The sequence below is a fragment of the Canis lupus genome, chromosome X, assembly GCF_048164855.1.
Source record: "Canis lupus baileyi chromosome X, mCanLup2.hap1, whole genome shotgun sequence".
Taxonomy (NCBI): Eukaryota; Metazoa; Chordata; class Mammalia; order Carnivora; family Canidae; genus Canis; species Canis lupus.
Genome location: NC_132876.1, coordinates 78,880,802 through 78,908,574, shown reverse-complemented (window position 1 = coordinate 78,908,574; position 27,773 = coordinate 78,880,802). Strand labels below are relative to the sequence as shown.

The window sequence follows — 27,773 nt, the reverse complement described above, 5'->3', positions numbered from 1 at the left end:
AGACAGAAATAAGAAAGTGAATGGCAGGGGCAACAGAAGTAGGGATAGAGAATAAAGAATCACTGCTAATAAATATGGAGTTTCTTTTTAGGGTGATAAAAATATTCTGGAATTTGTGGTAGTGGTGATGGTTGCACAACCTTGTAAAAATACTCAAAATCATTGAATTGTACACATTAAAAGGAAGAATTTTACGGCATGTGAATTATATCTGAATTAAAAATGCCTAGATAAATAAATTTGATAGAAATTGTGAAAACACAAAAGAATATTTAGCTGAAAAGACAACAGAAAAATTAAAACTGGGGACACCTAGGTTGCTTAGCGGTTGAGCATCTGCCTTCAGCTCAAGGTGTGATCCCGGGTGTCGGGATCAGCTTCCTGTGTGGAGCCTGCTTCTCTCCCTGCCTATGTCTCTGCCTCTCTCTATATATATCTCTCATGAATGAGTAAATGGAGACGGAAAGGAAAGGAAAGGAAAGGAAAGGAAAGGAAAGGAAAGGAAAGGAAAGGAAAGGAAAGGAAAGGAAAGGAAAGGAAAGGAAAGGAAAGGAAAGGAAAAAGGAAAAGGAAAAGGAAAAGGAAAAGGACATTAAAACTAGATTCCAAAAAGAATTTTTTTTTTTACCCAAAGAAGCCTGAAGAAATAAAAATACAGAGGGATAAAATGAAAAAATAGTAAAATGGTGTATGTAAATTTAGTCATGTTATCATATCATCATTTCAACAGATACAGAAAAAGCATGTGGCAAAATTCAACATCCACTCAAGATTAAATATTTTTAGTGAATTAGGAATAAAGGAAAATCCTTCATCTGATAAAGGCAATCTAGAAAATTCTATAGCTAACAGTGTACTTAATGGGGAAATATTGAGCACTTTCTCCTTTACACCAGAAAAAAAGCAAACTGAACAGTGTCTTCTTTGCTATTTAACATTGTACTAGAGGTTGAGGCCAGTGCAATAAGGTAAAATAGAAATAAAAAGCATAAAGATTAGAAAGGAAGACATAAAACTGTTTCCATTTACATATCATATTATTTATATTGACAATCCCAAGGAACCGATGAAATAATAAGAATAATTTGAACTTTGTAAAGTCACAGAGTACAAAGACAAAAGAAAAAACTATTTTATTTTATATACTAACAGCAAAGAATTAGAAAATGTCTTTTAAAAGTCCGTTTATAGTATTGTCAAAACATAGAGTATTAGGTATAAGCTTACCAAAAGATGAGTTCTGACCACAACCACCATACACACACAAATGATATGCCAAAATCCCATATTATAAAACATTGCTGAGAAATGAAAGAAGATGTAAATAAATGAAGAGATAGGCCATGTTCCTGGGTTGGTAGATTCGATATTGTTATATCATATCTTCCAAACTTATCTACAGATTTAACACAATCCCTACTAAAATTCCACCAGATACTTTTTTTGTAGAAATTGTCCAGTAATTCTAAGATTTATATGGAAATGCAAAGGAGCTATAATATCCAAAGAAATCTTGAAAAAGCAAAACAAAATAGAAAGACTTATACTACCTAACTTCAAGATATATTATAAATCTAGAGTAAACAAGACAGTGTGATAATGGCTTATGGACAGACAACTAGATCAATGCAACAGGATATACAGACCAGAAACAGATTCCCATTTATAAAGTTATTTTACTTTTGAAAAGGTACTAAACAGTCCAATGGGAAAAGGAAATCTTTCAACAAGTGAAGCTTAAACAATGGGATAGTCATATGGAGGGGAGAAAAAGAACTTTGAGTGCCTACTTCATACCACTCATAAAATTAATTTAAGAAATACCATAGACCTGAACATAAAACCTAAAACCATAAAGGAGGAAAGTATTTTTGTAACATGGGTGTAAGCAAAGGTTTCTGAGGCCACAGAAACAATAACCACAACAGAAAGACTTCATCAAGATTAAATACTTTGTTTCATCAAATGAAGTCATTACAAAAATTAATGAGCAGTCCACAGATTGGAGGATATATTCTTAGAACATATATTTGCTAAAGGACTAGTATTATCCAGCATATATAAGAACTCCTACAAGTCAAAAATGACAAGACCAACTATATCAGGCAAAATAAAATGGGAAGATTCCTTGAGTAGATACTTCACAAGGAAAAATACACAAAGGCCAATAAATACATGAAAAGATGCTCAACAACACAGTCATCAGGGAAATGCAAATTAAAACCATAAGATACGGGATCCCTAGGTGGCGCAGCGGTTTGGCGCCTGCCTTCGGCCTAGGGCGCGATCCTGGAGACCCGGGATCGAATCCCACATCGGGCTCCCGGTGCATGGAGCCTGCTTCTCCCTCTGCCTGTGTCTCTGCCTCTCTCTCTCTCTCTCTCTCTCTCTCTCTCTGTGTGACTATCATAAATAAATAAAAATTAAAAAAAAATAAAATAAAATAAAACCATAAGATACCACTACACACCCACCAGAATACCTAAAATGAGTGTTGGCGAGGGTGTGGCACTCATTTATTACTGGTGTTAATGTAAGTTAATGCAACCAATTTGGAAAACTGGCAATTTCTTAGAAAACAAACACCTATGCCAAGGCCTAGTGATTCTACTGCTAGGTATTATCCAGGAGAAATAAAAACACATTAACAAGAAGACTTCTACAAGAATATTCATAGCAGATTTATTCCTAATAACCCAAAACTAGAAACCACTCAGGTATTCATGAATAGGGTAAACAGATTTGGTATATTCATACAATAGAATACTGCTCTGCAGTAAAAAGATTACTGAAATACACAACATGGATTAATGTCAAAAACATACTGAGTGATAGAAGACTTATACAAGAGTATATACATCATATAATTCCAATTATATGATGGTCTAGAACAGGATAAACTAAGGTGAAAAAACAATAGCGGTCGACTCTGGTGGGATGTGGGAGCTACTGACTGGGGAGGGGCACAAGCGAACTTTCTGCAGTAATGGCAGTACTCTATATTGGGTAGGCAAGCCACAGCCTGCAGGCCAAAGCTTATGAATAAAGTTGTACTGGAACACAGCCATGTCTATTTTCTTACACATTGCCTATGGCTGTTTTCATATATGTAATAGCAGAATTGAGTGGCTGCAACAGAGACTATACAGCCCACAAAGCCTAAAACAGTTACTACCTGGACCTTTACAGAAAATGTTTGCCAATACCCGGTCTATATTTTGATAATGGTTTGAGTAATACAAGTGTAAGCATCTGTCAATTCTCACTGAACTCTAATCTATGAATTTTACTGCATATAAATTTAAACTAAAAAAAAATAAATACTGAGTTCTAGCCAATGATATGAATGCTGAAGTATTTATGAAGTATACTCATGTCAACAACTTTAATTTTGAAATGTGCCAGAAAAATGAGATGGATTGATAAATGAATAAAGAGGGATATATGATTGAGCAAATGCAGCAAAAGTTAACTGTAGATTCTAGTTGGTAGGTATATGGGTATTTATAATTTTTCAACTTTTCTGTATCTTTGAAATTTTTTAATAAATTTTGGGGAAAATTTTTTAACTAGATAAGGAAAGTATATAGCACATGCCCACAGAAATGAACATTCCAACCCAAAATACTTTGTGAAGAAATTTATTCTAAAGAAATAAATCCCAGAATAGCATGCTTTGTCTGAAGAAACTTTAACTGCAAAGATCTTTATTAATCCTTGATCATTCCTGTTAGCAGTCATCTTGTACACAGTGAATTCATTATGATTTATGACCTTGATGAAGAGAGAATTTTATAAAACACACAGTATTTGAGATAGTAGCTTTTGGAAAAGTAATAGCCATTATTAGAAAACTCTTACAGTATAGCACACTTTTTATCTAAGGACCTCAAAGCATTTTATTAGTCAAACTCAATCAATTCAGAGTCTTTAGAGTTATCTAAATCAGACCAAAAGAGAGATAGAAAAAAAGAATAACCTGGATTGTCAATTCCTTCCTATAATTAATTCAATCAATCCCGAGTTAACTAAATCTCAATGAAGTCATCATGCCCTCCCTTAGCAGGGAGGATGCTATCTTACAAAGAGGCTGGATAGTGTACTGACTAAGGGCATAGCCTCTGCAGCCAGGTAGTCTAGATTCAAATCCTGACCGTCCTGGAACCTGCCTGAGCTTCAGTTTCCTTATGTGTAAAACAGGTAATGAGAGCCACCATTCACATAGTACTATTCACACAGGATAGTACATGTAAAACCATTAATACAGTATTTGGCACCTAGGAATCACTTAATAGTGTTCATTATTATCATCTCATAAAGGCAAATGCTTTATTATAAATGTGGAATAAGATAATCGCAGGCTCCTAACATTTTACAACTAACAATTCCACTGGCCCCCTTGCTGTTCTTCAAACATGCCAGACACTCTCCTTCCTTGGGACCTTTGCACTGGTTATTCTCTCTGCCTGAAAGGTGCACTGTGGAATGCCTCACCTCCTTCAGATGTTTGCTTGAGTGTCACCTTTTCAATGAGGCCTACCCTGATCACCACCTTATTTAAAATTACAAGCTGCTTTCCCCCTCCTTATCCTGATCCACATTTCCTCCAATCTCCTGGGACCATACTATAAATGTACTTACTATTAAGGTTATCGACAGTCTCCCCCCATTAAGAAACAAAAGCCAATGACAGAAGGGATGTTTGTGTTTTATTCACTGATACATCCCAAGGAGGTGTTTGGATGTTTTATTTGTTTTTTGTTTTTTGTTTTTTTTTTTTTTTAATTTTTATTTATTTATGATAGTCACACAGAGAGAGAGAGAGAGAGGCAGAGACACAGGCAGAGGGAGAAGCAGGCTCCATGCACCGGGAGCCCGACGTGGGATTCGATCCTGGGTCTCCAGGATTGCGCCCTGGGCCAAAGGCAGGCGCTAAACCGCTGCGCCACCCAGGGATCCCGGATGTTTTATTTGTTAACATCACCTGGTTTAATGCCTCCAATTTTACAGATGTGGAAACTCCAAAGAGACTTAAGTCAAGTCCACACACTGAGCTAAGGGAAAGATCCAGGGCTAGGGACTATGGCTCCCTGTCCAATGCCGTTTCTACCTAGCTCACTGTTTCCCTGACCTTTGGACATTAAAGAAAAATCACAATCATCTATATATCCCCCCTCAGGAAGACATGCCTTGGGAATTCCTAGGTTTCACAAATGCTGTTGTATCTGTAACATAAAAATGCTCTGAAAGGGATGCCTGGGTGGCTCAGAGGTTGAGTGTCTGCCTCTGACTCAGGGTGTGATCCCGGGGTCCGAGATCGAGTCCCACATTGGGCTCCTGGGAAGGGCCTGCTTCTCCCTCTGCCTGTGTCTCTGCCTTGTTCTCGGTATCTCATGAATAAATAAATAAAATCTTTAGAAAAAAAAAGAAATGCTCTGAAAGACAGTGGAAGACTGTACTGGAATACTAAGCGTTGACAGTGAACAGAAGAAGATGGATGATTTAAAAGAGCTATCCCAGGGCTTTGATAGAGGATCTGCTATTTTAATTGTTCCTGCTGACCCCAAAATGAGTGTTGAGCCAGAAGATGGCTGCCAGCATAGCTGGACAGACTGCTGCTAAATGCAAGCTGGCTGGTGTTGCACTAGGGTTTTCTTCAGGGGAAAAGTCTGACTGCTATCTAATGCCTGAAGCACTTGAGGCTGCTCTAAAGGCTGTATTACATATTGTTATTGCAAAGGAGGTATAATCTGTACCATGTTGGGGCACCTGGGTGGCTCTGACTCAATGGTTGAGCATCTGCCTTAGGCTCAGGGCATGATCCTGGAGTCCCGGGATCAAGTCCCGCGTTGGGCTCCCCACATGGAGCCTGCTTCTCCCTCTGCCTGTGTCTCTGCCTCTCTGTGTCTCTCATGAATAAATAAAATATTAAAAAATAAAAATCTGTACCATGTTTATAATGGCCTTTGACATATCTGGTAATGGCTGAACCTGGTTCGGTCCTGTGAAGGAGGTAACTGCTGTTGGAAAGTAGCATGCCTTTGACATATCTGGTAATGGCTGAACCTAGTTAGGTACCTGTGAAGGAGGTAACTGCTGCTGGAAAGTAGCATGGTGGCTACCCAAAGACTGCTGTTGATTTATGGGACCTTCTTGAATAGATGGCTTTTCTATGCTTATCTATAAGATGAATGAGTCATCTGCTGATGCTGAATGAAAGCTGAATGAGAGGGGGCACCTGGGTGGGTCAGTGGATTAAGTATCTGTCTGCCTTTGGCTCAGTTCATGATCCCAGGGTCTTGGGATCAAGCCCCACCATCAGGCTCCCAGCTCAGCGGGAAGACTGCTTCTCCCTCTCCCCCCACTCCCCCCTTGTGCTCTCTCTCTTGCTCTATCAAAAAAATAAAATCCTTGAAAAGAAAAGAAAAGAAAAGAAAAGAAAAGAAAAGAAAAGAAAAGAAAAAAGAAAGAAAGAAGAATGAGAAATCTGGCTTGGTGTTAGATGTGATTGCAAAAGCTGTGTAGAAAAGTATGGGGGCTAGATCTGGGCCTGCGAGGAAGCCTACTGAATGACGGACATCTATGCAGGGTGTTGAAGCTGCTCTTCCATGGCCCTTTGAGATGTAATGCTAATTGGGCTTCTAGCTGCTGGCGACTAAAATGGACATCTGGGGCAGCCCGGGTAGCTCAGCGGTTTAGCGCCACCTTCAGCCCAGGGCGTGATCCTGGAGACCCGGGATTGAGTTCCACATTGGGCTCCCTGCATGGAGCCTGCTTCTCCCTCTGCCTGTGTCTCTGCCCCTCTCTCTCTCTCTCTCTCTCTCTCTCTGTGTGTGTGTGTGTGTGTCTCATGAATAAATAAAATCTATAAATAAATAAATAAATAAATAAATAAATAAATAAATAAATAAATAAGAAAGACATCTGCTTTTGATGGGGCTGCTGAGTGCTGGACATTAAATAAAGGCTCCATGGGATGTATCTGTATATCTAAGGTTGATATTAAAAATGTCTTTTGCTCCAACTTTGAAGAATTTCTACCACCTTAGGGTTGGGTTAAATAGGCTTGTTGGTCAGAAGTCTTTGCTACATAAGGTGGTACTGAGTGTAACTTCTGATGTGCAGAGTTTGTAATATGTACGTGCTTCCTATCAGGAGGGTTTACCGTGTATACTTACTGGGTTATGAAGGTTACCTGTTCAGTTATCTATCTGGCTGGTGTAAACAGTTTGTGTTGAATAATGGGTATGGTCAAGAGGCAGTAACTGGTAAGTAAACTGTTCTATAAACTGCACAGAGTAAGCTGCTTGGATCACATATGCTGCCTGGTCTGGAAAACGTGATGAAACCCAAGGTTGTACTAGAAAGGCAGGCTGCCCTTGGCCTAGGGCCAAATAAGAGGGCTGTACTGCAGATGGGAATAGATAAGAAGTCTGCATAGAATGGATGGACTATGATCCTGGTGGTTGCACAGTGTAAAGAGGATACTCCAGGGCTGATAGTGAATAAACATGCTGTGCTAGAGCCTGGATTGGGTAAATTAGCTGTGATGGGCAAGAAGCTTGTTCCTGGGCATCTATCATAAATGGCAGCTGCCCGGGAGCCTTCAAATGGGAAGTTCTTCAGGTGGTCCTGGATAAGCATGTTGAACAGAATAAGATGGCCATTCCAGGGACTGAATCACACTTTTAATACCCACCCTTTGGCTGCTGCTCACTTGCACCAGCTTCAGATACTCACAGAATACAATCCTACTGATCATTATTTTGTAGGATGCCATAATCTTAGGTTGTAAAATTAATATCTGCTGCTGAATAGAGGCTTGCAAACAAGATTTCTTCAAATGCACAGCCTTGCTTTGTAGCACTGAAGAACCTAGAGCCACAGATTCCTGATCTACTACTGGATACAGGTGGAATAATTAATGTATCTTTTGGGAAGGCTGATTGGCCCCTGAATGCCCTCCAGTGGAATTAGAAGGGAACTGAGCTGTACCAGCAGCAGTCTGTGCACAGCTCATGTATTGGGCAGAATGACTTGACAAAGCTTGAGGATAATTAACCAGTGAAAAACTAGACATCTGGAGCACCTGGATGGCTCAGTGATTGAGCGTCTGCCTTTGGCTCAGGTCATGATCCCAGAATCCTGGGATCAAGTCCCACATCAGGCTCCCCGTGGGAGCCAGCTTCTCCTTCTGCCTATGTCTCTGCCTCTCACTCTCTCTCATGAATAAATAAATAAAATCTTTAAAAATAAATAGATAAAAAGAAACTAGATGTCTGATTAGTATCTGGTGATTTGGTTAATGCCAGATTCCCATTTCTAGGGTGAGGCTCAAGTTGAAGACCAACTGTTAGATATTCGGGAGTCATTTGTGAAGCAGGCAATGTCAGAGGAGAAACTACAGAAAAAGACTGATTGTGGAATTTCAATGACTGACAAGTCTAAAGTCATAGATTTTGCTGAAGTTTGTCCATCTACTCCAAAGGTCAGCTGCAGTTCCTGGTTCTGGTGCAAAGAAAATTCAAATTATAAATGCATATACCATGCCCATTTTAATGGGCCTGTCCCAGACAAAATGATGGACAAAATAATATTATGTTCTAAAAATTCCAGCAAGTTATCAAAAAGGTGCTGGGCATAGTATTAGTACTACAAAAATCCTTAATATCATGAGTAAATGCTAGTTGAATACATTAAGGGATTGAGACCAGTCCCAGTAATATACTGCTCATGGCTTCTCATTTATTGCACTTGCCACATAATTCATTCAAACCCTGGCAGAGATTCAGAGTAACTGAATCTAACACCTTCACACACCAGACACTGGAAGTTCTAAGAAAAAGCTCAAAAGGATTTTAATAGCATAGCTACAATGAACACAGAAGCTTTCTAAAGAGGAGAGCAGAGAGTTGGCTGAATAAATATAGGTTGGTTGCAATAATTCCTAGAACTTGAACTACCACATTCATAAAAAGACACCAATGGTCAAAGTGCTTGCTTATGTGGTTTCTATATATGGTGAAGACAGTCCAAAAAATAGCAGGTATGTGATATAGATGTATATATAAACAAACATATATATATGTATACATAGGGGAAAAAAAGACAAATCTAGAGGCTTTACCCACAAATGTAAACAATAGGTTGTCTCTAGCTGGAGGAATAACCGGTGATTTTCACTGTCTGTTTTATAATTTCATAGGCTTTATTTTATTTTTTAATTTCTATTTTTTATAATTATATATTTCAAACCCTTTTTTTAAGATTTATTTATTTATTCATGAGACACAGAGAGAGAGAGAGAGAGAGAGAGAATAAGAGAGAGGCAGAGACACAGGAAGAGGGAGAGGCAGGCTCCACGCAGGAAGCCCGACGTGGGACTCGATCCCGGGTCTCCAGGATCAGGCCCTGGGCTGAAGGCGGCACTAAAACGCTGAGCCACCTGGGCTGCCCATAGCTTTTATTTTTAAATGGGTAAATAACCTTCAATTTTTAAAACTTTTACATTTTGGAAACACATTTTAAAATACACATAACTGCATACTATGTGGTTGAACCCAAGTTAATTTAAGCATCCATTCAACACACTTTGCATGAAAGTCTTAAAAAGAGACAAACCATAACAAGAGCTCCATTTTGAATATGTACCATGTTACCTACAAACACCAGCCAAATACCAAGCACTGTCAACTCCATCAGATTAAATTTACCTCAGCAGACTTTTTTTTAAAGATTTTATTTATTTATTCAGAGAGACACACACACACAGAGAGAGAGAGAGAGAGAGAGGCAGAAACACAGGCAGAGGGAGAAGCAGGCTCCACACAGGGAGCCCAACGAGGGACTCGATCCCGGTCTCCAGGACCACACCCTGGGCTGCAGGCGGCGCTAAACCGCTGCGCCACTGGGGCTGCCCTACCTCAGCAGATTTTAAATGTACCTGACATTTGTCAAGTATGTGTAGGCCTTCCCCTACAAAACTGTGAACTACCTGAAGGTAAGAATCATGTTTTATCTTACATCCACAGAAATGGCAGTCATTAAAAATTGTTGATGAGCCATGACTTACTATATACCAATCTCTTAAAAGAAACAGACATGCTGAGACGCCTGGGTGGCTCAGCAGTTGAGCATCTGCCTTTGGCCCAGGGCGTGATCCTGGAGTCCCGGGATTGAATCCCACATTGGGCTCCCTGCATGGAGCCTGCTTTTCTCTATGCTTCTCTCTCTGCCTTTCTCTCTCTGTGTGTCTGTCTCATGAATAAATAAATAAAATCTTAAAAAAAAGGAAGAAACAGACATGCCAGCTGCTAACTGAATCATATATAGCGAATGCTCAGACCATCTCATTCCCAAAGAAATAAGGCACATACAGGGGAGGGTAAGGTTGAGAAAATAAAATGCAGTGATGGCAAAAAGCTGAACCATGTGTCCAGGCCTCATTAACCAAGGGAACCAGATTATAATCTTAATATATGAACTCTCATAAAAACGGTTTACTCCTTCTCAGAAATGAATAATGCTGACTTTGAGAGTCAAAAAGACAAAAACATTTATTTCTCCTATAGAAATATACATGAATCAAAAAAAGCCAAGATCCAATAAAGAGTCCAATAACCAAAATATATAAAGAATTTATATAATTCAATATCAACACACACAAATAATCCTATTTAAAAAATGGGCAAAAGACATGAATAGACATTTCTCCAAAGACGACATATAGATGGCCAATAGACACATGAAAAGATGATCAACATCACTCATCATTAGGGAAATGCAAATCAAAACCACAATGAAATATCACCTCACATCTGTCAGAATGGCTAAAACCAAAAACACAAAAAACAAGTGTTGGTGAGGACATGGAGAAAAAGGAACCCTCTTGGGAATCCCCTGGTGGGAATGCAAACTTGTTCAGCCACTGTGGAAAACAGTATGGAAGTTCCTCAAAAAAATAAAAATAGAACTATCATGATCCAGTAATTCCATTACTGGGTACTTCCTTCAAAGAATATGAAAATACTAATTCAAAAAGATATATGCGCCCCAATGTTTATAGCAACACTAATTATAATAGACAAATCATGGAAGTAACCCAAGTGTCCACCAACAGATGAATGGATAAAGAGGTGTGTGTGTGTGTGCGCGCACGTGCACAGAAATATTATTCGGCCATAAAAAAGAATGAAATCTTTTCACTTGCAGCAACATGGATGCATCTAGAAGGTATAATACTAGGTGAAATAAGTCAATCAGATGAAGGCAAATACCATATGACTTCACTCATATGTGGAATATAAAAAGCAAAACAAGAAAGAAAGAAGAAAGAAAGAAAGAAAGAAAGAAAGAAAGAAAGAAAGAAAGAAAGAAAGAAAGAAAGAAAGAAAGGAAAAGAAAAGAAAAGAAAAGAAAAGAAAAGAAAAGAAAAGGGAGAGAGAGAGAGAGAGAGAGAGAGAGACAAGCCAAAAAGCAGACTCTTAAGTAGAGAGAACAAAGAGTTACCAGAAGGGAAGTGGGGGGGATGAGTAAAATAGTTGATTGGGATTAAGAGTACACTTATCATGATGAGCACTGAGTAATGTATAGAATTGTTGAATCACTATATTGTACACCTGAAACTAATAGAACACTGCATGTTAACTATACCGGAATTTAAATTTTTTTTTTATTTTTTTATTTTTTTATTTTTTTTTTATTGGTGTTCAATTTACTAACATACAGAATAACCCCCAGTGCCTGTCACCCATTCACTCCCACCCCCCGCCCTCCTCCCCTTCCAACACCCCTAGTTCGTTTCCCAGAGTTAGCAGTCTTTACGTTCTGTCTCCCTTTCTGATATTTCCCACACATTTCTTCCCCCTTCCCTTATATTCCGGAATTTAAATTTTTCAAAAAGCCAAAAAAATTTTTTTAAAGCCAGAAATTTAGGGACACCTGAGTGGCTCAGCAGTTGAGTGTCTGCTTTTGGCTCAGGGTGTGATCTCAGGGTCCAGGATTGAGTTCCACATCCGGCTCCTTGCAGGGAGCCTGCTTCTCTCTCTGCCTATGTCTCTGCCTCTCTCTGTCTTTCGTGAAAAAATAAATAGAATCTTTTTAAAAATTTTTTTTAAATAAATAAATAAAAGCCAAAAATTTAGATGAAAGTGTTAAAAATTGTAAGCCTATAAAATACTATTTCCAATTAACTAGGGAAGAAATCCCTCTAGGGGTATCTGGGTGGCTCAATAGGTTAATGCATCTGCCTTCAGCTCATGTCATGATCCCAGGTCCTGGGATGGAGCCTCTGCTCAGTGGGGAGTCTGCTTTTCCCCCTCTCTTTGCCTGCCCTCTACCCCCACTCATGTGCGTACTCTTTCAAATATATAAATAAAATCTGTAAAAAAAAAGAAGAAGAAGAAGAAGAAAAGAAAGAAAAGAAAAGAAAGAAAGAAAAGAAAAGAAAAGAAAAGAAAAGAAAAGAAAAGAAAAGAAGAAAAGAAAATCCCTCCACATTCACACCAGGCTAGAAAAGTCTAATATAAAGAACAAACCATCATCACCAGGAGCAAGAGATCTGAGTCCTAAATAAGTTTGTTTATCCATATATGGAGTTCTCAGTTTCTTTTCCAATTATACGAGCAGTGTCTCAAGACTCTAGCTTCACAATGTTAAGCACATCCTCAAGAACATCTTAGGTGAAGGAAAACATAAACAACTTTTGGCTTTCAGGGAGTTTTACATAAACTATAATGAATTTGTGAAAGAGAGCCTTTGCTTGTCAGAAAATCTAGACAGTGTTGAATATATTTAACTGAATACAGAGCCTCTAAAATATATCTTACCTTCATCTGTGAGATCTTCTGGACAGTTAATGGGGAAACCTGGGGTTGTGCGACAACTGGAGGTCCAAGGACACGTACAGGCAAAACAGAAGACTGACCTTGAACCAAAGGCAAGATGTGGGGCTGAGTCAGCTTTGGCTGCTGTTGCAGCTGTTAAATAAGAAAAAAAATATATTAAAGATAAACTCTCTCATTTACAGTAAATATATGGATTATATATTTAAAAATGTAACAGTTCACCTCACCCCTGAAATCTGCTGGTAATGTCCTACTAGCTGCTGGGATGGATAAATCATCCCTGGAACATTTCTTTCAGCCTGTGAGATGTTGGAAACCACTTGAGAGCCCATCATCTGGTCTGAGGAATAGGCTATACTAGGCTGACTTGAAGTATCTGAGTGTACAGCAGATCCAGCTCCCACTTCGGACAAATTGTCACCTATGACACAGAAAATAAGCAACAAGTAGAAGGAAAACTTGAAGCACAAGGTCCTAATGACATAGAAAATAAGTGTTTTATATCTCTTTTCCCTCTGAAAACCTAAGACAACTTGAAATAAAACATGCACATTACACAGTTAACCAAAAACCATTATATAAACTCTCCATGTGGACACTGTGGTAGAACTAAAATTTTCTTGGTAAAGTAAACCTATAAACAAAGAATCACATAAAAATCAACTCCATTTGCTGGCCATTTCATGTATAACCCCAACTAATCTATACTTGCCATTAGGACTTCAGAAAAATCTAAGTGTCATATTCTCATTTTCCTAGAACCTGGCTAGAAAATAATACTGTCTTTATAGAACAATTGGTTATTACTATGAAAATACTGTGTCCTTCTGACTAGAGAATGTATTATAGCAGAAAAATTAGAGGAAAAAAAGAAAAAGAAAAATTAGAGGAACCATGATTTTATACTTGAGTCTAAAATACAAAGGATCAGGATCCCTGGGTGGCGCAGCGGTTTAGCGCCTGCCTTTGGCCCAGGGCGCTATCCTGGAGACCCGGGCTCGAATCCCATCTCGGGCTCCCCGTGCATGGAGCCTGCTTCTCCCTCTGCCTGTGTCTCTGCCTCTCTCTCTCTCTCTCTGTGTGACTATCATAAATAAATAAATAAATAATTTTTAAATAAAATACAAAGGATCTTAAAGTCTAGAAAATTCCTTCTTGAGGAATTGTGTGCTTTTATAAATTGTGTGCTTTTATAAATTGTGCTGTTACCTGTAACAGAGGGATGGGGCTGCTGTGGTTTTCTTTTTAGAAGCTGTTGTCGAACATGTTGATCAACTTCAGTTTCTTCACATTCTGCTCCAGTGTGCTGAGCAGGAGCAGAGGGTAAAGTTGTGTTCTGGGGCTGAAGAAGTACATTCCCTGCAGACTTGGACTGGGAATCCCTGCGTTCTTCCAAACAGCCACTTGGCTTCTTCTCCCTCGTCTTCTTTATCAGAGTGACCCGGTCTCTAATGGATTTAGCAACAGCTTTGGAATCACTTTCATGGAAGAATCCTGACTTGACCTACAAACAAAACATAATAAGCAAACTACATCTTTAATATTTAAGATTTTAACTTTTTTTTTACTAGAAGAGTTATTTTGTGACCCCCCAAAATTCCAAATGCTATTAAATTAACAGTTAATTTGTTTACATGTTTTTTTTCAATTCAATATGATTGACAGTTTCAGATGTACATCATAGTGATTCAATATAATGGATGTATATTTATGTTCTTTTTAAATCAGACATACATAAATCGAGAGCCTTTAATCAGCACAAGAAAAACAACACCATTACCAAGCATTGTTAAAATAATTCTGGCTTTAAACAAAAACAGACAAAAAACTTGATGTTTCAGTACATGCAGTCTTATTACAGTTAATTTATGACTCATTAAGGTTTGTGAAAGATTAAAAAGGTTTCCTCATTCAACATTAAGTGCCTACAATGTGCCCAGTACTGGACTCCAGAGACATATAAGTTACTACATTGGTCCTTTGTCCTGTATGAGCACACAATCTGGTGGTAAGATGGTACAAATTTAACTTAAAATAAGGTAGAAAAGCCCTAAAGGAAAAAGTAGAGAAAGTGTCACAGAGGAAGGTAAACTCTAACTTGAATTAAAACAAAAAAAGAACTTGCTGGCTATTAAGGGAGGTATGAACGAAGTTTAGAGATCCACACTCTAGGCAAAGGGAAATAGGCTCACAGCAAAGTACTACATCTTACCAGGCGTTAGAAGAGTGAGAGAAGAGAAGTTAAGGGCTTGCTGTCTGAGAAGAGCAGGGCTGAGTAGCAGAGAAGATGACTTGAAGAGGTGTCATGGCATATCATTCTCAGTCCTACAATCTGTTTTTTAAAGCATGTCTTGGGGGTCTGCAGACTCAGGGAAATTTCGTGGTAGTTGAAAGATGATTAAAATGTTAGATGGAATCCATATATTTAATTTCACTCCCTCCCGAAGCTCCAAAAACAAAACAAAACAAAACAAAACAAACCCCATACTAAATGGATTTTTAGGTTGTAAACCACAAGGACAGGGAGAATAAGAGAAAGGCAACAGCAACAACATTTTGGACACTCCGGAATGTGGAAAACAGATTAAGTAATAAGTGACCTAGCAGTCCTGAAAAAGGTGAACTAGGGAAGGCTGAGATTCATTAATCATTTATACTGAAAAATACTCATAAGGCACAGGAACTGGCAATATCAGTTACTTCCAGAACTGGGTTAAGTCAAAAGAGATGACTAAAATAAGGAAGACTAAGTGAAAGGGTTGTGAGAAGCAGTTAAATATTTAGATCCCTGTACCCCACCCTCCATTCCACACTTTTGGGTGATTGCTTCTCCCTACCCAAGAAGCCTGGAGATTTGTTCTCTAGAGAGGGTAAAAGAGAGGGTCTCTGGACTATGGCACACTAGACACAGTTGAGGGTTAAGGCTACCGTGTGGAAAACAAAATTGAATGACCATATGCATGCTGAATGCCATATGCAGAAACCCTTAGCTCTTTACCCCACTTGCTACCAAAATACCAGTAACCAAACCCTTATCCTTCAGGAAGGACATTGAAAGATGATTATCTGGGGAACCTGACCAATCCAAGAAGACATACCTATAAATATTGATGTCAAAGATTCCCTAATTAAAGGCCTACCCAGACACCCTATGTTATAAGTCAAAGTTAACAAGTCTAACACAAGCAATCACATCATCCAATAGGCTGTAAGTTCCTGTGTTTGGCAAAATTAAGGCCCCTCAAAGATGTCCCATCCTAATCCTCAAACTTGTGAATATAATGAAATATCACTCCCATTATTTTGCTATGAACAGTTGACCTTAAAATAGGGATATTATCCTTGTGAGCCTTTTACCAGCAGGTGACTCTAGAAGGATTCAACAAGACATTGCTGACTTTGAAGATGGAGTGGGGGTACATGAAAAGACTGAAAAGCAGCCTCTAGAAGTGGAAAGTAACAACCAGCTAATAGCCATCAAGGAAACAGGGGCCTCAGTCTTACAACCATAAGGAACTGAATTCTGCCAACAACTCAAAAGCATCCCCCCACCCACCTCCACCAACCAAGAGCCTCCAGATAAGAGCCCAGGCCACCAACAACTGGATTTTAGCCTGTAAGATCCTAAGCAGAGAATCCAGTGAAGCCCACTTAGGCCTTTTGACCTCTAGAACTGAGATAATAAATGGATGTTGCTTTAAGCCATTGAATTTGTGGTAATTTGTTACACAGCAACAGAAAACAAATATAGTCTCCTATAATCTATTAATCATAAGCAACTAGCCAAGAATTATCAGAAATATCAGAAAAGCCTCTAACAAGAAAACAGAGCACAAAACCAGCAAAAGTAAAACAGCAATTTGTAGAAAAGAGCCTACACAGGGAGAAAAAATGTCAAAAACACTATCTTTACTAGTGTTACAGAGAGGTGTGATAATATTGCCTCCATGAAACAAAAAACAAGATGTTTACTCTAAGGAAGGAACAGACCAAAATATAAAAAGGAACTCTTAAAATTAAAAAAATGATAGCAGAAATGAAAAACTCAATAGAAGGGGTAGAAGATAAAGTTGATAATATCTGTCAGAAAGGAGAATAAAAAGACAAAAAGATGGAAAATAGAAAAGATAAGAACATTGGAGAATTAATCCAAGAGTCCAACATCCAAATGATAACATTTCCGGAAAGAAAACGATGGGGAAGAAATCAATAAAATACTTAAAGAAATTTCCAAGAAACTAAAGGATATGAGTTGACAGACTGGAAGGGTCTGCTGAGAATCCAACACGGTAGATGAAAATAGACCCAAATCAAGACACATAACTGTGAAATTTTAGAATACTAACAAAGAAATAGAAATTATTACAAGCTTCCAGAAAGCAAAAAATGGATGACATGCAAAAGATTCAGAAAACAGAACAGCTTTGTACTTCTCAGTATCAATACTGAAAGCTAGAAAAGCATGGAACAATGAGTCTAATTTTTTTTAAATGCAAACTAAAATGTCTTAGTCAATCAATTAAATATCAATATAGAATAAAAGTATTGTCATACATGCAAGTCTCAAAGAATTTACTTCTCATACCCATTCTGTTAAGAAGCAGACCAGAGGAAGTATGTCACTAAAACAAGAGAATAAACCAAGAAAGAGAAAGACATGGGATTTAGGAAATATGAAACCCAATGAAGAGAGGAAGAGAAATCTAGAAAGATAGTTAAGAGAAATATCAGGATAATAGTTGTGCACCGGATGTCCAAGGCAATCATTCCAGATTAGGACAGTATGACTACAAAAATAGACATGTTAAAGGCTATCATCTCCAAGATCCCCACTGTCAATGTTCCATCCTTCTTTTTAACCGGAGGACAGAATGCCCAGGTAAGCCTGGCTCAAGACTATCTGTACTTGGCTAATTTGTCTATGTGCTGCCAAAGGTCCTACACACCTTCCCTCCAAGCACTGCAGCAGCCTGGATCAGGTGTGGACACACATGTAACCCCACAGAAGTTATCTGCTGTCATCTGCTATGTAGGGAGAGGGATCATGGGGTGAGTAGAAGTAGAGAAGTCAGAAGGGCCCACTCCCCATCAAACCATATTGTTATCAGACAACTAATTTCTGGTCCACACAACAGCCCATCAGTGACCTGACTGGTGAGCCATGTGTGTTCTTCCTTGAACTCACTCATGACCTTGCCTGCTGACTTCCCCAGAAATGGCTCTTATAAACATTAAAGAAAGCTGAAGCCAGACTATGACCAAAAGACTGTTCAGCTTATGCACTCCTGGGTATCTTCACCTAATAGTAACTTCAGGAACCAATGAGATGTGGGCTTGCCACTCAGGTTTTTAAAACAAAAGAAAATATTACTTAAATTATAAGAAAAAGCAAAGGAATGAGTAACACAAAAGTCAGGGTAGGTATTAACTGTTGTGATTAGGGAAAGGAATATAACTGGGAGGGGCATAGAGGTGGCTTCTAAGGTATGGGTTGTGTTCTGTTTCTTAACAACAGTAGTGTTTTATTATTCATTATGCTGTACATACAGATTTAATATACTCTGCTGTAGAGATGCATTTCACAATAAAATAATTTAAATAAAGAAAAGGAAAAATGAGAGGGAATAAAGCAATAAGGAGAAAGGAATCAATCAACTCTGATATTATAAAGGGCAGCAGTGGGCAGGGGCATGGGGAGGCGGTGGAGAGCAGCGGTAGGATTCACTTACCATTTCATACGCTACTTCCTCAGAGGTATCTGTTTCTAAATTGAAACTGAATTCAATAGCTTCATTGTCTTTGTGCTTGCCTTTCAATTTTTTAGGATCTTCAACCCAGAGTCTTAAAGCCAGGGATGAATTTGAGGAGTCATCTTCCTCTGCTAACTCCACCCTCAGTCCTGTATCCTCAGCAAAAAATGCGTGGTTTAGTAGGTCCCTGATAGACAACCTAATAAACAAAATACGTATCTCATTATCAGTTTTTCCAATCATAAATAAGATATAGAATCCTTAATTAGTAAACATCAATTATATAAAAGTAACAATTTTATTTTAACTCTTCTATTAATTACCCCATTAATCTGTCTTGTTATAAAAACCAAATCTTAAATCCAACTTATTGTTTACCAAGGATGCAAAGAAATCCCAACTAACACGCACTTAAAGTCACCTTAATTAAAGATTATTACCAGCAGCATAGCTATATACTCAAGTTTAACATACCTATAAGTATGCCTAGAGAACTGTAGAAGTGTTGAAGTATATGTTAGGTGGAGTGACTAGCTTCCCTAAGCCACTGGCCTAAGTTACTAAAATTCAAACAACAGATTGACAGTAAAGGAAACGAAAAGCTCTTCTGGATATATAACCTCTAAAGGAAATCAGAAATTCAAACTCTTTTACAAATAGAAGTTACTGACTCCATCAACAATAATCTAGTCAGTGTACTTCACTCTTTAGAGAATGCTCTGAATGAAACTAATTTAGTTCAGCAAAGTCCCATGGTTTTCTTAAAGTATCTAAGTCTAGTGTTTTAGGCCAAAGTATATATGCAAGGATACACCTCTATCTAAAATTAGGGCTTAACTATCTCCGAAGAGAAAAAAAGGACAGGGGTTCAAAAGATTCTTTTACAAGCTGGGAGCAGTTAATTTCCTTTGCTTGGACCAATTTCTAAACAGATATATAATATCTAACCTATCTATATTATATGCCAGAGAGAGCTCAAACTAATATATTCCACAATGTCTACATTGAAAACCTCTCCTATACTATTTAAAGATAAAATATATTGACAGCATGGTATGCTGTAAGTTGATGATTTTCCACCCTCCTGATCATTTTTTTTTAGTGATCAAGGGACAAATAATTAAGAGACTGCTATAAAATAAAAAGAATAAGCTTCTTCAGACTAATTAGTTTTAAGGTTACAGTGAGAGGTGCCACCAAGGGGCACCTGGGTGGCTCAGTCAGTTAAGTGTCTGCTCAGGTGATGATCTCATGGTTCTGGGATCCAGCCCTGTGTCTGGCTCTCTGCTCAGTGGGGAGCCTGCTTCTCTCAATCCCTCTGTCCCTCCTCCTGTTCATGTATGTACTCTCTAATAGGTAAAATCTTAAAAAAAAGAAGACATAACCAAGTTAAGACCTCTGCCTTTCAATGAAAATGTTGCCTGTGTATTTTTACTGTGGGATAATTATAGCAATAGCAGCAAAAGATATGATTAAATACTTATTACTCTGTTAGTTGTTTTGTATGTATTATCCTTTTAATCATCAAAATAAATACCTGCTTTGAAGAACAGCTAAGTAACTTGCTCAAGATCACACTGGCTAAGTGTGAGTCCACATTTAAATTTTAATCTGATGCAGAAGTCCGTGCTCTTTCTAATACACTAATATGCCATGAATCCTTTTGAATATTCCAATGTTCTTTGGTAAGAGATCTCAATTAAAATGCTGCAAAAGCTATAATCAGAATCCAAACTAAAACGGCTACTTCAATATAGTACAACTGGCCCTCGAACACTGTGGTGGTTGCAGGGAATGGTTGGGGTGCCGACATTAGTTGAAAAATCTGTGTCTAACTCTTAGTTCCCCAAAAGCTTAACGACTAATAGCCTACTGTTGGCCAGAAGCCTTATCAATAACATAAACAATTGATTAACATATATTTTCTATGTGTTATATACTATGTTATGCATTTTATACTGTATTTTTACAATAAAGTAAGCTAGAGTAAAGAAAATATTAAGAAAAACCATAAGGAAGAGAAAATACATTTACAGTACTGTACGACTTGTTATCCAAGGGTCAACTGCACCTTTAAGTAGTTATGTATTTTAATTGTGATAAAAATTACCACTTAAAAAAAAGGCATGCATAAACTCTTACAACTCAAAATAGCCACAACAACAAAATAAACAATCTAATTTTTTTAAAAGGGCAAAGGACTTGAACAGACATTTCTCCAAAGATATCCAAATGGCCAACAACCACATGTAAAGATATTCAACATCATTAGTCATTAGGAAAATGTAAATCAAAACCACAATGAGATACCACTTCATAACCATCAGGATGGCTATTATCAAAAAAATGGGAAAAAAACAAATGTTGGTGAAGATGTTGACAAATTTGAACCTTCATACCTTCCTTTCTGGAAGGAATACAAAATGGTGTAGCCACTGCAGAAAAAAACTGGCGGTTCTTCAAAGAATTAAATATAGTATTACCATATGTTCCAGTAATTCCATTCCTAGGTATACACTGAAAAGACCTGAAATCAGGGATTCAAGCAAATACTTATTCACCAATGTTCATGCAGCATTATTCACCATATAGCCAAAAGATAAAAATAACCCCGGTGTCTATCAACAGATGAATGGATGAATATACAAAATGTGCTATATGTGTGTATGTATTTCTGCCTTTAAAAGGAAGGAAATTCTGATACATGCTTTAACATGGAAGCCAAACTTGAAAAACATTATGCTAAGTGAAATAAACCAGACACAAAGGATAAGTATTGTATTGATTTCACTTACATGAGATACTTAGAAGAAGCAAATTCATGGAGACAGAAAGTAGAATAAAGATTACCAGGGGTTGAGAGGAAGAGAAAATGGAGAGATATTATTTAGTGAGTACAGAGTTTCTGTTTGGTGATGAAAAGGTTCTGGAAATAGAGGTGATGGTTGTATAACAATGTGAATGTGCTTAATGTCACTGAATTACACACTTAAAAACGATTAAAATGGTCACTCTTAGGGTGTGTATAGTTTACCAAATTAAAATACATAACTACCTAGATACAGCCTGTTGGTATAATAGAATTCTGTAATAAAGCTATAATTAAACAGACTTTAAAAAAATGAGCAGGCTTTACCTTAGTGGCTTTAAATATCCTCAGATACACAACACTAAACTTAGAAAACTAATAAAAATGGGGGGCAGTCAATAAAATGTGGGTGAAAATAATTTCTGTAAAGGACCTATCACCTATATTAATCATAATCAATATGGAGATAAAAAAATCAAAAGACTAACTTACTGATTTAACTCAGCAACTATCCAAACCTCAAATTAATGGGAAATATAAGCTAAAACTAAAGGGATGTGTCCATGAGGAAAACACAAATTGGGTTACAAATAAACCTAAAATTATACTTCTTGAACAAAAATAGCCCTATCTATTTTACCATTATCATGACACAAGGACATTGGTCAAATACGAAACATGTGATGAGTTGATGGTCAATTCTTTTTAAGCTATCTTTTTTTAAGTACTTACGTAAAGGTGACACTGCAGAAGCTCTCTACTATCAACTGTTAGAAGCAAGTTAACTGGGGGGTCCCCAGTGACTGTTAAACTGAAGGCTGAAGGCGATGAAAACTTGCCATAACACATACAAACAAAACTCAAATTTCAATTCTAGAAAAATTTAGCACATGATATCAAAGCCCAAAATGGCAAACAACATGCACTGATACACTTCACTCTAGATGGTATGGTTTCTTTTCCATTCAAAAGTAATACCTGGTATTATTCAAAGTCAGATAATGACTCAGTCCAAGGTAAGAGATCAATGTATCCATCTGTCACATCATTTCACTACATTTGTACCCACCTTTCTGATTTGTTTTGACGAATACATCCTTCAATGATTTCTTTCACTTCAGGATCAGTGACTTTATTGAAACTGGCTGGTTTTATGCCCTGGGGGAAAAATGGTTTCTAGTCACAAATTAAGCAATTAAAATCTCAAGTCAACAGGACACTTATTAACATAATAATTTTTATCACTAACCTATATTAAACTTTACATATATATGTATATATATATAGTGTAAGTTTCACAATTTTTTTTAGTTTCACAATTTTTTGATGAAGATATTGTCACAGTTCTAATGATCTACAAATAACAGTGAAAAATTGTGAACAATCTAAATTTCCAACAACAGAGATACAAATTGTGTGATACATATATATGCTAATGTTCTGCAAAATCTAAAAATGTTCTCAAAGCATTTAATAACACGGAGAATTCTCATATTGCAGCATTAAATAGGGAAAAAATATTTGATCCCAAAATATACATATAAGTATAACCCCAATTAATAAACTATAATAAACAAGTCTTCCAGAATGGCTAGAAGCAACAATCAATATATATGTATGTATGAAAAAAATATATATATAACTTTTGAAAAACCTGTATTATCTTTACCATTAAGCAATACTAAAATATTGAGAGAAACTCAAGCTAATTATCAGGTTCTAGGAGTTCAATGATAAATTAGTAAGGTCCACACAATTAAAAGTGTTTCTGTAACTGTGTTACTGCCTGAATCTGCTTATTTTACATTCTATTACCCTTTAAATTATGAGGTTTTTTAAAAAGATTTTATTTATTTATTCCTGAAAGACACAGAGAGAGGCAGAGACATAGGCAAAGGGAGAAGTAGGCTCCCTGCGGGGACTCGATCCCAAGTCCCTGGAATCATGCCCTAGCTGAAGGCAGACGCTCAACCACTGAGCCACCCAGGTGTCCCAAATTATGAGTTTTAGACTTTAAAAAAAATCATTAGGGGTGCTGGGGTGGCACAGTTGGTTGAGCGTCCCACTCTTGGTTTTGGCTCAGGCCATGATCCAGGGTCCTGGGATCTAGCCCCATGTCTGGTTCCATACTCAGCATGGAGTCTGCTTAGGATTCTTTCCTCCTCTCCCTCTACCCTTCCCACTTGTGCTCTCTTTTCTCTCTCTCTCTAAAATAAACAAATCTTTAAAAAAATAATTGTTACAGTCATTTAACAGAAAACTCCAAATTAATCTAGAAGGAGAAAGATATAGAATAATTGTCATGAAATAAGGCAATCTAAAAACTATTTCTGGGTCTGTCACACTACTTCATAGGATGCAGAATCAGAAAACCTAGTATCACATACTAAATAAATTTGGTGAGATTAGAAGTTAATTTAGATCTCAAATTCAAGAAGCTTTAATATAGATGGAAACGTGAATTGTGATATGGCATTTTTTTACTTTAATATAAAATAATAAAGTCACCATTCAAAAAATGGAGTTACATTATTCTTATAGAAAAAGTCCTATCGTATAGGATATTGATATCGTATATTGTGAAGTAGGTAATAGAGGGTGAGGTGGGTGAAAACTTGGTGGAAATACCATGTAAGTTCCACTGTGTATCCCATTCCCAATTCTGCCTTTACTGAGATCACATTGGTAACATAAAATCAGTCACTGAGGGAATATTTAATACCAAGGAAATGAGCAAGTGTTAGAAATAAGTGCTTTTTCTTTTTCAGAGTCAGTTGTTAAACATTTACCTGCTCAACACTACTTTATGTCTCTTCTATTCTTTGAGTCCCTCCTCCCCTTTTGCTTTTTTTTCATGAAATTGATTTGTTGGACAAACTAGGTCATTTGTCCTACAGAATGGCCCACATTCTGGATATTGGCCTTATTTCTTGTCTCATTACACAAGTATCTCCAGAGTCAGACAGGTCTAGAGTCAAAATCCAACATTACTAGTAGCTGTGTGAACTTGGGCAAGTCACAATCTCTGATTCTCAGTCTCATCATTCATAAACTGAAGATAGTGCCATCTTGTAGGGATTTAAATATGAAAGTATGCAGTATACAGCATTTATTTTAAAAGGGTACCTATTAGTTCAAACATTCTGACAATCTCTTTCTTGGCCTATTCTAGAGCCACCCAACTGGATATGAAATAGACCTAATTTTGAACAATCTTAAGACTTTGCTTCTACCTTCCTTACATCCCTTAATATACTCCTATCCTTTTATTTTTATAGCTATTTGTGAATTTATCCATACTAAAACTGCAAGCTCTTTATGAGTAGCTTGCAAAAAAAATACCCCTAACAGGGAACCAAAAACTGTATCTGTTGAATAATATTTTGTTCTTTTTAAATTTTTTTAAATTTGTTTTTATTGAAGTTTGATTTGCCAACATATAGTATAACACCCAGTGCTCATCCCATCAAGTGCCTGTCCTCAGTGCCTGTCACCCAGTTACCCCAACACCCGACCAACCACCCCATCCACAACCCTTTGTGTTGAATAATATTTTGAATGCCCTTTTAAAATCAGGCTTTGCATCAGAAACTTTCAAAACCATTTAGTCAATCTTCATTATTGACTTTGAAAAAAAATTCCACCTAATAAATCTAAAAATTATCAACAAATGCATACAGATGATATGTCTGTACATTTACCCAAAGATACTAATAGCGTTTAATGCGACCCCAATAAAGCATAGGTATATAGCATAAATCTAAAGTTTGTTTCATTACAATTATGTTAAATTTAGCATGTTATATAGCCCTAAACCAGAATTAGTTTTCAGTTGGTAAAGTCGTCACATGAAATGTGACAATCTAGGAAGTAAAAAGAATAAAGTTATACCTACACTAGTTACTTTACGGTATATTTGAGCTGCATTCTGACACTCGGAATAAGGGTACTCTGAAGTAGCCATTTCCAGCATACACATTCCAAAAGCATAGACATCTACAGATTCATCGTAGTGTTCTTCATACATCTCTGGGGCCATAAACTCAGGAGTCCCTACAAAATAACACCACATCCACATCTTTATTAAAAAGAAAAATGAAAAAAAAGAAAACTGTATCCATCAATATCATAGGAAGGATTGAGGGTTTGCCATAAGGATTATCTGAGTTAATTTCTGCTCCCTAAACCAAATTTATAAAAATTGGCAGAATATTTTCTATATCTATATAAGTATGTAAGGAATTTCCCTAACTTTCTATACTGATAAATTATAATTTGTAAATGCTCAAGATCAGGTAATGATTTCTAAAATCTGTCTTTATTTCTATCCTTTCTTTATAATTTTCTAAACTAAATTAGTAAATCTTCTTTCTTAAATCTTCAGAACCTTTTAATAACCTTTAGTATACCCCACAAAAGAAATACACTAGGATGTCTGAAATAAGGAAATATGTAATAGATATTTCAAAGCAAATTCACATTCTAGGCCAGGAGTCAGCAAACTTCTCTGTAAAGAACCAGAGAGTAAATATTTCAGAGACAATGGTCTCTGTCACAACTATTCAACTCTGCCAATGTAATGCAAAAGCAGCCACAGACAATACATAAATGAGTGGGTAAAGCTGTGTTCCCATAAAACTTTATTTATGAAAATAGGCAATGGGGCCAGATTTGGCTCATGAGCCATAGTTTGCTGATCCCTATTCTAGACATATACAGTTAACAAAATCTCTCTTTATCCAACCAATAAACTATAAAATTTTAATCACCAATGACACTCTTAGCAAAAGATGTTCTCATTAAGGTGGCTAGTCCAAGATCACCAATCTTCACAGATCCAGTGGGTCCTGTGATGAAAATATTGTCACACTTCAGATCCCGGTGAATAATGGGAGGAGTCCTAGTGTGCAAGAACTGCAGCCCCTTTAAAATTTGCCTGCACCAGCTCCTTAAGACCTTTGGTTTCATGACTTTAAATCGTTTTAAGTACCTATGCAAAGAAACAAAAGACCACATGTAAACAAACACAGCTAGCTTATTATATGAGCACTATTAGGGTAAATCATGTAAGCTATTCTCAGTGCTATGACGCCATCACTGAGTTGTTTTCTATTGTCTGTTACAGAAAAATCATTTTTTAAGATTTTATTTATGTATTCATGAGAGACACACACAGAGAGAGAGAAGCAGTGACATAGGCAGAGGGAGAAGCAGGCTCCCTGCAGAGAGCCTGATGCAGGACTCGATCCCAAACCCCAGGATCATGACCTGAACCAAAGGCAGACACTCAACCACTGGGCCACCCAGATACCCCTAGAAAAACAATTTTAAATATAAGGCTTCATTCTTAGAGAAGACATCCTGCCAAGTTTAGCAATTTTTTTAGCATTTTTAATTCAAAACAAGAATCATTCTAATCAGAGTAACCTTTTGTGGAAGGGTAGCACAATTTTATAAAGAAAATCCTTCTCTACTTTCTAATAACTGCTTATATAAGGTCACCAGGGGGTTTAACTAGGTGAAATTTTAGTGCAAAGATGCTAGGAAACAGAAAAAGTATAACCCACATTTAATAGTTATAAATAAGTGATTATACCATTGAATGAAAAACTATAGTCAGAAACAAAATAAACTATAATTATACAGTACTGCTCACTAGATAGGTGAACCTGACCACAACCCCCATCTTTCATTATTTTTACAAAATGACATTACTTCTTTTTAAAATAGTTTATTTATTTATTCATGGGAGACGCAGAGAAAGGGAGAGGCAGAGACATAGGCAGAGAGAGAAGCAGGCTCCATCCAGGGAACCTGATGTGGGACTTGATCCCGGGACTCCAGGATCACGCCCTGGGCTGAAGGCAGGCACTCAACCTGAGCCACCCAAGCATCCCAACATCCTAAATTTTTTAACCTGTCCTGAGACATAGTCACTAGATTCAGATGCTACAAATTCTCTAATAAACAACTGTTAGGACTCTGGAAAATTATTTCCAAATAAAACTTCATTGGCACTATCAGGGTCAACTTACGTCTTTAAAGTTCCTGATGTCATAAGTTCAGTCACCAATACAATACATTTCTTTCCTTTTAATATAGACTCCCAGGAATCATAAAATCGAACTATATTGGGATGTTGGAGACCCTTTAACATTTCTGCTTCTTCCTTGAACCTTTGCTGCTCAGCTTTGGTTAATTTCCGGTCCTGAAATGGAATAAGAAGCTCCAAATTAGAATCTAGAAATTTGCATGCACATTTCTAACATCATTCAAATGTGTGCTTTATTTTGTTGTTTTCATTTATGTATATATTTATCTTCAACTGTAAATTTTTCTCAGGACCTATATAATCACTGACATATTTTA

The 27,773-nt window shown here is 37.1% G+C and overlaps 1 protein-coding gene across 4 annotated transcripts in view; it reads right to left on the bottom strand.

Annotated features, from left to right (window-relative positions):
* The window catches only part of WNK3 (WNK lysine deficient protein kinase 3), a 154,114-nt gene that overhangs the window by 82,769 nt on the left and 43,572 nt on the right, over positions 1-27,773 (bottom strand). For all 4 annotated transcript variants that reach the window (XM_072817553.1, XM_072817552.1, XM_072817554.1 and 1 more), the window contains exons 3-10: positions 27,440-27,612; positions 26,174-26,394; positions 25,300-25,457; positions 22,474-22,562; positions 18,575-18,794; positions 14,055-14,349; positions 13,073-13,266; positions 12,828-12,977 (exon numbers count right to left, since the gene is read on the bottom strand). In XM_072817553.1, coding sequence (XP_072673654.1) covers positions 12,828-12,977; positions 13,073-13,266; positions 14,055-14,349; positions 18,575-18,794; positions 22,474-22,562; positions 25,300-25,457; positions 26,174-26,394; positions 27,440-27,612 — 1,500 coding nt within the window. The remainder of the gene's footprint in view (positions 1-12,827; positions 12,978-13,072; positions 13,267-14,054; positions 14,350-18,574; positions 18,795-22,473; positions 22,563-25,299; positions 25,458-26,173; positions 26,395-27,439; positions 27,613-27,773) is intronic.